Below are 10155 nucleotides of genomic sequence, written 5' to 3'. Positions count from 1 at the left end.
ATAACTGCTCCTTTCCTCTCCCTGCCTGCTTTCTGAGTCCCCCGGCAGCTTTTGTTGTGGGGAAGAGCATGTGTGGCATGGCAAGGGTCTGTGTGTGTGTACGTGTGTGTGCACATGTGTGTGTGTGCGTGTGTGTGTGTGTGTGTGTGTGTGTGTGTGTGTGTGTGTGTGTGTGTGTGTGTGTGTGTGTGTGTGTGTGTGTGCTTTTATGCTTGTGTGTTTCTGAGTGTGTGTTTGAGGGAGTGGAACATCTACTGTTATTTAAATATGTGATTGTTGACATTAGCTGGTGACAGGCAGACAGGCAGGCAGGTGGAGGGACTAGAGGATAAAACAAACAGGTTCTGAGTATCAGACTGCTGAGAGATAAGAGCTCTATTCACTACAGCTGACTGACACAGCAGCCTCACACAGATTAGCCTTGTTTAACTATGGAAATGAACACACACTATAACATCTACAGATGGTGTGTGAGAGAGAAAGAGTCTGTGTGTGTTCATGCTTGCGTGTGGTTTATTTGTCGGCACACACTTGCTGTCAATCATGTCCAGGGTGTGTGTGTGGTGGTTACTATGGGAACATAAAAAGGCATTAGAACTGGCCTTGATGCCTGTCTGGGAGAAAACAAGAGAGATTTATGACCATTTTACAGTGAAAGACTCCATTGGTTATAGAAGGATCTGACTTCTATCTGCCAGAGATCATTATAAATTATGCTCCACCTCAAGGTCAATAAATCCCAGTGTTGGTTTTGAAAGTGTGTGTGTGTTTGTCTCTCTGTATGTGTATGTAGACCTTCCACCCAGTAGACAACATTCTGTACTGTATGTCGCTGTACAGTGAACAGATCTATCAATCATTGGGGCTTGTTTAGATCTGTCTGTGAAGATGGTCTCCATTGATTTGCTGAGTGGCGTTGCTGTGATTCTGTGATCAGAGAAAGAGGTTTGGAGATAGATTGCCCCTCGCCACGGGAAGCCTGTGGCACACACACACACACACACACACACACACACACACACACACACACACACACACACACACACACATCTGTTACTGACCAACTTCAAAGTGACTGATGGTAGGTCCAGGAGGAGATCCCCATTGTTCAGGCCGACCCTCACTTTCTCTCTCTATCTTCTCTTCCTTTTCTTTTGTCCTCCCCCTGCTGGGTCCTTCTTCCCTCTCTCCTCCCTCATACTATTCTTCTTTTCCTTTTCATGTTGATGGTCAAGGGAATAATCCCTGAGGGGTACAAAGCAGGATCAATTAGTTGCTAACTAACTTTGATAAACAAGTTTGATAGAGTATCATTGCATCTGTCATGCCTGTGTCTCATCATGACACAGGTACAGAGTGCAGTCTCCTCCATACAGCTGCAGTTTCTCCAGTGGTGTTGAACTTTGACCCTATTTCCTGATGTCATGTTTCTCCAGCACTCTGCCTCGTATCACCTCTATGAGGTGTATACTGGGAGTTGTGTTGCTCTGGGCGTCTATCTGAGGGAAGAGGGGTGCTACATCAAAATATATCACCTTTAAAAACACAGCTGGTGTATGAGGATGGTGTAGTAACAGATAAATAAAAGGTAGACTCAGCAATATGACATAGAGGTAGAAAGTAAACAGCATAGAGGCTCAACTTCTCAGCTGTTTTGGTGCCCTACCACGCTGTAACAGCATGAAGAGAACACATGCACATCCGCAGATACTGTGTGTGACTGTGTGAGAGAGAAGTCCTGCATCTCAATATCTGCGGTGCTGCGTGTGGCAACCTCATTTCCAGTCTACCTTTAAAACTAGCTACTCGTTAGTATGTAGGCTCTGCCAATGTATACAGTAGGCTCTGCCAATGTAGCTACTATGTTATTATGTCCACAATATCATAAAACATGATGCAACATTATCACTACAAATGTAATTACTACTGTTATATATTTAAGCAATAAGGCACGGGGAGGGGGGGGGGGGGGTATGGCCAATATACTATGGCTAAGGGCTGTTCTTATGCACGACACATTGCGGAGTGACTGGACACGGTGTCACGATCGTCGTATGGAGTAGACCAAAGCGCAGCGTGGTTAGAATACATTCTTCTTTATTAATGAAGAACACGAAGAACACTTAAACAAAAACAACAAAACGAATAAGACAAACGTGACTGCTATATAAATAATGTGCTAACGTGCAACATAACATAGACAGAATAACCCACCAACAATGGACCAAGCAGCGTGGTAACGGACAGCAGCAGCAATCAAAGGACTTCTGGACTTGGGAGGAGATTCTGGACGGCAAAGGACCCTGGGCACAGCCAGGGGAATATTGCCGCCCCAAAGCAGAGCTGGAGGCAGGGAAAGCAGAGAGGCGCCGGTATGAGGAGGCAGCACGGCGGCGCGGCTGGAAGCCCGAGTGGCAGCCCCAAATATTTATTGTGGCAAAGTCAGGTAGGAGACCTGCACCAGCTCCCCACGCTTACTGTGGAAAGAGAGGGCATTGTACCGGGAGGGCATTGTACCGAGAGGGCATTGTACCGGGCAGGCACCGTGTTATGCGGTGGAGCGCATGCGTGTGCTATGCGTGTGCTATGCGTGTGCATTGCCCGGTGCGGTACATTCCAGCCCCTCGTATCGGCCGGGCTAGAGTGGGCATCGAGCCAGGTGCCATGAAGCCGGCTCTACGCATCTGGTCTCCAGTGCGTCTCCTCGGGCCGGCATACATGGCACCAGCCTTACGCATGGTGACCCCGGTTTGCCTGCACAGCTCAGTGCGGGCTATTCCACCTCGCCACACTGGCCTGGCTACGGGGAGCATTCAACCAGGTAAGGTTGGGCAGGCTCGGTGCTCCAGATCTCCAGTGCGCCTTCTCGGCCATCTCCACGCACCAGCCCACCGTTGGCAGCCCCCCGCACCGGGCTTCCTGTGCGTCGCCAGAGCCCAGTTCTCCCTGTTCCTCCTCCCCGCACTCGCACTGAGGTGCGTGTCCTCGGCCCAGTACCACCAGTGCCGGCACCACGCACCAGGCCTACAGTGCGCCTCGTCTGTCCTGAGCCGCCAGAGTCTCCCGTCTGTCCTGAGCTGCTAGAGTCTCCCGTCTGTCCTGAGCTGCTAGAGTCTCCCATCTGTCCTGAGCTGCTAGAGTCTCCCGTCTGTCCTGAGCTGCTAGAGTCTCCCATCTGCCCTGAGCTGCTAGAGTCTCCCGTCTGTCCTGAGCTGCTAGAGCCGCCAGTCTGTCCTGAGCCGTCAGAGCCGCCAGTCTGTCCTGTGTCGTCAGTCAGCCAGGAGCTGCCAGAGCCATTAGTCAGCCAGGACCTGCCAGAGCCGTCAGTCAGCCAGGACCTGCCAGAGCCGTCAGCCAGCCAGGAGCTGCCAGAGCCGTCAGCCAGCCAGGAGCTGCCAGAGCCGTCAGCCAGCCAGGAGCTGCCAGAGCCGTCAGCCAACCAGGTGCTGCCAGAGCTGTCAGCCAGCCAGGAGCTACCCTTCAGTCCTGAGCTACCCCTCAGTCCTGAGCTACCACTCAGTCCGGAGCTGCCCCTCAGTCTGGAGCTGCCCCTCAGTCCGGAGCTGCCCCTCAGTCCAGTGGGGCCCTTTAGTAGGGTTGCCAGTCCTAGGTCGGCGGCGAGGGTTGCCTTCCTAGGAGGCCACAAAAGTGGACTAAGACTATGGTGGAGTGGGGTCCACGTCCAGCACCCGAGCCGCCGCCGTGAAAGAGGCCCACCCGGACCCTCCCCTTTAGATTAGGTTTTTGCAGCCGGAGTCTGCACCTTGGTGGGGGGGTACTGTCACGCCCTGACCGTAGTATTCTTTATTTTCTTTATTATTTTGGTTAGGTCAGGGTGTGACATGGGTGATATGTGTGTTTTTGTCTTATTCTAGGGTGTTTGTACTGTCTAGTTTTTTTTTTGATTTATGGGGTTGTTTTCATCTAGGTGTTTATGTTGGTCTGTGGTTGCCTAGATTGGTTCTCAATTAGAGGCAGGTGTTTATCGTTGTCTCTGATTGGGAACCATATTTAGGCAGCCATCTGCTTTGGGTATTTTGTGGGTTATTGTCTATGTTATGTTGCACGTTAGCACATTGTTTATATAGCGGTCACGTTTGTCTTATTCGGTTTGTTGTTTTTGTTTAAGTGTTCTTCATTAATAAAGAAGAATGTATTCTAACCACGCTGCGCTTTGGTCTACTCCATACGACGATCGTGACACACGGCCCTTAGCCCTGGTGTATTAGCCATATACTACAAAACCCAGAAGTGCCTTATTGCTATTATAAACTGGTTACCAACGTAATTAAAGCAGTAAAAATAAATGTTTTGTGATACCTGTGGTATACGGTCTGATATACCACGGCTGTCAGCCAATCAGCATTCAGGGCTCAAACCACCCAGTTTATAATTTGCCATGAGGCACAGCTATCTTATATCGAGAACACTGTACTAGATGGACAAATTTTCATCATCTTCTTCTCATTTCCATTATCATGCATCCTTTTGCCCATAGGTTCTGATTCTGAGGGATTATGACCCATTTATTTCTCTCTGGATTGAGAGGGCAGCCAGAGAATTGGGAGCATCACAGCCCCGCAGACTGAGACTATTCTGGGCCGCCGCTAATAGCTCTTGTCAGGCGTAATTTTTAAGTACTTTAACCAATTCATTGTATAATTAGGTTAACAAAATTAGCTCATTGCAGAGTCAGTCAGCAGCCTGGCGGTAATGCAATCAAGTTATTAACATTCCAGATTTATAGAACCATGAATATAGAGGCAGTGTTCAACCTCTTTAGCACATTTCTCCATGACTGGTTGTGAAAATGACATAAAATAATCAAAAACAGTCCAAGTGAATTTACTGGGATCAGTATGTGAAACTCAATTTCAATGTCTCAAGTAGACTAAGGAGTAGGTATGTAAAATGTGTGTGACTCCCATTTGACTTTGTACATTCAAATAAGGAGAGTGAGAGTTGAATGTGGCACAGGCTAGGCAATGTTATTACATTTCTGTTAACAGTAACTTGATTTCAACCCTGCAGTGACCACAACAGTCACAAGAGTCTTTTGGATTTAAATGAGCCTCACAGCCAATATAAGCCAAACACTTGGTTGTAGCCTATTGTATTGGTGATGGTGATGACAATAAACCTTGTAAAACAATGTCATCAATAGTGCCCTCTGTCGGTCATGTATAAGGCACACTGATACACTCGCAATGATACATAAATCAACATAAATACCATATAGAGCGCCTGGTAAAACATGTTTTGCATCAAAGGGAATTACATTTAGTTCTGACATTATGACTTTTGAAAGATTATCGGAAGACTTATCTAACACCATGAAATACAATGGACAGTCTGTCTTCATTGGCCGAGGGGGACAATATATTGCTCCGCCTTCAGAAGAAACGCATCAGCCCTTCTCATTTTAAACCAACTATTGGACGGCGGCTCGCTTACATCGAAGGTCCGCTTGTGAGCTCACACACTCGAGGTACGGCCCGGATGATGTGTGAGTGCTGGAGAAACAGAGAGAGTGCGCTATAGACTGGAGCCGTGAGAGTCCGATTTTATGCCGCCCTTTGTAACCTCTACATATTTTCTCACTTTGGCTATACTTATTCTGTAACTGAATTGTATGCATATATTTCGCTCACATCCCGATTGATGTGGATTTTGTGAATTATAACCCCCGGAAGAACAATTGCTGGAATAGGCATCATGAGTGAAGAACCGAACGTCAATTTCTGTCAAATGAAACTAGATGGGGAGTAGGCTACAGGCGTTCTCTAGCGGATTATAATTCAACTTTACACTGCGCATGGATAATTATACACTTTACTTTTCCGGGACTTTAACAAAGCACCGCCCCTCTCCAACATATTTTCGTTTCCCTCCCCAATTAAACATTTGTCTTTTGGATCTACTACGCACGAGATACGCAGCCATACTTCCGAATGCTGTGACAGTAGTGATAACTGCAGCTCCCCAACGGGCGCGTTAGTGTCTTCATCGACTCTTTTGGATCCTATTCGCCAGGCAAAGCAGCTCCCAATCCGGATACTCAAGATGTTGACGGCGCACACCAGCCACTTGCTCCACCACCCGGAATACCTGCAGCCCCTGCAATCTGCACCAGTGAGCATTGAGGTATGGTGAATATGTTTATTTTGTCCTGGTGAATTGGCACATTGAATGTTGTTGTTGTTTTGTTTCTAGATGATTCTACTCACGGTTTATTCTCAACACCTTGGTGCGTTTTTTTTGCGCAAGCATGTTCCTCGACTTTTAGCCCATAATGCGTCTTTTTGGGGGGGATGTGCACATTAAGGACTTCTGAAAAGTAATTCCCTGAGCATCTTTTCTCATATGCTATATCCCCTGGGCTGCAGTTTTTTTTCTCCGAATGACTGTTTCTACCATTTTGCTTCAACTTTGTAGACAATAGGCTTACATCTATTCGATAAAACTAGCCATAACTTACAGCAAGACCTCATTACTGCCAAATACATTGAAACAATTACTGCTAACAGTAATTTAAGTACTTTATGTCTCTGTCTATTTATTTATACAACTGTAATTGTGAAAAGTGCTTTAACTTAACATAAAGTCTTGGTTTATTTCTCCAGCTGGATGCCAAGAAGAGTCCCCTGGCCCTGCTGGCTCAGACCTGCTCCCAGATCGGCAAGCCTGACCCTCCCTCCTCCAAACTAAGCTCCATCTCTAATGGCCATGGTGACCATGATGTACACTCCTCTTCCTCCTCCTCCAGTCACAAACTGGGGGAGCACCGGCCCTCACAGGAGGACAAGTCCAGCTTCAAGCCCTATAACAAAGTAGGGGGAGACAGTCGGAGAGACAGGGTTTGTAGCTCTAATAACAGTTCTGACAAGACCGGCTTTAGGGTACCTAGTAATGGGAATGGAGGAGCTAACAGTAACTTATCAGGTTCTTGTCCATCCTTTCCGCCACACGCCATCTCTCCCAACTCCAGGGTGGGTAGTGGCACGCCTCCTCAGCACACACAGCAGTCGTCACAGACACACAGACAGAGCCAGTCGCCTCACGGACTACATGTTTCCCACTCTCAGACTCTGAATGGAGAACACAAACAGGAACAGAGCAGTCCACACAGGAACAGCAACAGTAGCAGCAGCAGTGGCGGCCATCTTAAGAAGGAGTCAGATGTGAATAAGGTCAGTTTGGACAGTCCCCAGATGGCTAACTCCAGCCATGCCAGAGCCAGCACCAACTCCAGCACAGGCAGCTCCGAGGGAAGCCCCAGCCATGAGTTGGGCAAGATGGACTCCCAACCCCCACCACTCAGCCTGGGTCCTGGACACATCACTCCCATCTCTCCCTACAAGACTGGCCACTCTGTCTTCCCCCTGTCCTCCTCTGGTATGGGCTACCATGGCTCTGTAGTGGGGGCCTATGCTGGATATCCCTCACAGTTTGTCCCAGGGTTGGACCCTACCAAGTCTGGTCTGGGAGGAGGGGGGGTGAGGGTACCGGGGAAGCACCATAGCTCCAGCCCCCTCACTGGTACCTCTCCCCTTTCATTCATGCAGGGCTTGTGCAGGGATCCGTACTGCCTCAGCTATCCTAACTCACCCCACCTGGGGGGGAGCAATCCCTGCGTCCATGACCCCTCCTCCTCCATCAAATCAGGCTATCCAGGCTTGGTCTACCCCTCCCAACCCCTCCACTCCCTCCACCCCAGCACTATGTCTTCCAGCATCACCCCCACCCTGTCCCACCCCCTCTACACCTACGGCTTCATGCTCTCCAATGACCCCATCCCTCATGCCTGTAACTGGGTATCAGCTGGGGGTCCTTGTGATAAACGCTTCTCCACCTCAGACGAGCTACTAGCCCACCTGCGCACACACACCTCCTTACCTGGAGGGATGGACAGTAAGTTATTCTCTGCCTACCCCTCTGTCTCCTCCTCTGCTGCCTCTTGCCACCTCCACCTCCCCCACCAGAGCCAGGCCTCCTTGCAGAACTCATTCTCCCTCAGGGCTCCTCATACCCTGGGTCTGGCCCGGTACCACCCCTATGGTAAGGTCCACCTGCCCCCTGGACCTACCTCCATCCCCCTGCACTCCCCTCCAGGCTGGTTCTCCTTACTACCCCCACTATGCTCTCTATAGCCAGAGACTTGGCTCAGCGTCTGCCCTGGGCTACCAGTGATTCTCCATCCATCCACACAGTCTATAACAGTGTTTCTCCTCAAATTACTAAGCCAAGGCAGCTCTCCCACTCCTTCCTGCCTCACTCTGCTGCTCCCTGCCTAAAACTGCTGAAATCTTTGGATCCAATTGGTTTGAATAGAAATGTTATGTAAGCCCTGAATGAAGGTGTTTCTGGAGCTTCTGCAGGTAGCACATCTTGCCTATATGGGGGCTCACTACTACTCCATACCAAGGCAAGATTCTATGGAGGAGCCAGAGAAGGGTCTGGATGCTTGCATGTCTGCACACTAGGATGCTGCACTTTATGAACAAGTGGATTTGACTGGACCAGTGGACATGGTGCCATGTTGGGTTGTAATAGCATCACAGACTGGACTGGCTGATAGATGGTGGTAGGATGCTGTAGAACGCCTCCTGGATCTCTTCATGTCAAGTTGGGAATAGTGATTGCAGTGGAAAGACAGGAGAGGAGATAGTGATGGCATTAACCTATAGCACTATCGGGGGGGCACAGGGGGAGAATCGGATGCATGCTAGCTTGACCCTGAGTTAGTGAGTTTAGCTCGGTTATGGTTTTGAGATTTGATTCAGTTTCATACATTTTGCGTCTTCTTTGACTGAAAATAGAAATTGTATTTATTTTTTAACTGAGTGCTTTAGCTTTCAAGTTTACTTTCCAAAACATACATTTGAACTTTTCTTATTATTATTTTGCAGTTATACAGTTATCATTTTATCTATTATGAACAGGATTTGTTTAAAATGATAACATTCACTCATGCAAACTTCACAACAAAGTATATTTTCTTCTCCTTACAAAAATGTGGTTTTCTTGTTTTCCTATCCTTCTCTGATTGAATGTGCATGTCACATCTCTTTCTCTCCCTCTCTGGCTTCCTAATTGTTGTTTGTACAGCAGATTAATAGTGAAAGGAAATGTGATATTTTTTGTAAAGTATTTGGCAGAATGACCTGGGTAAGAGAGCGATACGAACCCAAACACAGGAAGCAAAGATTGTGTGATGGCAGAGCTGTCCGATTTAGACAAGGTCATATTTTGTTTAATAAATGATAATGAATATATATTTTGTCGTTTTCATTTGTCAATCCAATTGTTCTCTTCTTGACACCTCATTCATCTCAATCGGTTTGATTTGCTTCATTAGGCCATTATAACCAGCTATGTAATAATGAGTCACTCAGTTTGGAGAGAACATTCAGAGACAACGCGACTAAGATACAATGGAGAATGCTTATTGTTAGTTGCTTTAGATAAAAGTGTCTGCTAAATTACAAAATTGTAAATTTTAGAATGACTATTTCAGTATAATTCAGTAAAGTATTACATAGGGCTGCACAATATTGGAAAAAAATCAAGTTGTGATTTTTTTTTAATTAAATATTGCGATTGCGATTTGACATGCAATATAGATCAAAATACTTACAGATCCAAATACTTGTGTTAAAAAGCAAAGTGGAAAGAAACATCTTTCTTGTTCAGAACAATCAGTTGACTGCATTTGACCTAAAAGAACAGGATGCAAACTTATAGTGAATCTAACATCAAGGAGGAGGAACTGTGCAACTTGAGTGACAGGGATTTCTTTTACATGCTGATGTAATGGTTTCAAAATATTCCATGAGATATGGATCTCTTGAGATATGGATATTGTATGTCTCTCTTGAGACCTACCCAGGAACTGTTGTATTGGTCCTCTGCCATCCTGTGGTATTCATCCCTGAGTTGATTTCAATCATCACAACAGATATGAATATAATGACCTATATGAATATAAGTGACCTACTCTGGTAGGACAGCCTTTGTCAGTGTGCATTATCTGCCTTGTTCCGATGTAGAGCCAGTGTGTGCCAGGTGCTATTGTTCTACAGACCGTCCAAACCAGGTGAAGGATGGGTTTGGGTGTGCTTGACTTTCAGTTAGTGTTTCACAGACAGGCAGGCA

At 47.1% G+C, this 10155-nt stretch overlaps 1 protein-coding gene across 1 annotated transcript; it reads left to right on the top strand.

The window, feature by feature from the left end:
* Positions 1–5962: 5962 nt before the first annotated feature.
* On the top strand, positions 5963–9275 carry LOC115116076 (zinc finger protein 703-like). Its single transcript, XM_029644561.2, has 2 exons — positions 5963–6144; positions 6624–9275. The coding sequence occupies exons 1-2, from the start codon at positions 6064–6066 to the stop codon at positions 8148–8150; spliced, it is 1608 nt and encodes a 535-aa protein (XP_029500421.2). The 5' UTR covers positions 5963–6063; the 3' UTR covers positions 8151–9275.
* Positions 9276–10155: the final 880 nt, after the last annotated feature.

The sequence above is a fragment of the Oncorhynchus nerka genome, linkage group LG4 (assembly GCF_034236695.1).
Source record: "Oncorhynchus nerka isolate Pitt River linkage group LG4, Oner_Uvic_2.0, whole genome shotgun sequence".
In the NCBI taxonomy this organism is placed as follows: Eukaryota; Metazoa; Chordata; class Actinopteri; order Salmoniformes; family Salmonidae; genus Oncorhynchus; species Oncorhynchus nerka.
The sequence above is the reverse complement of the archived record's forward strand: the minus strand, read 5'-3'. Positions and strand labels throughout refer to the sequence as shown.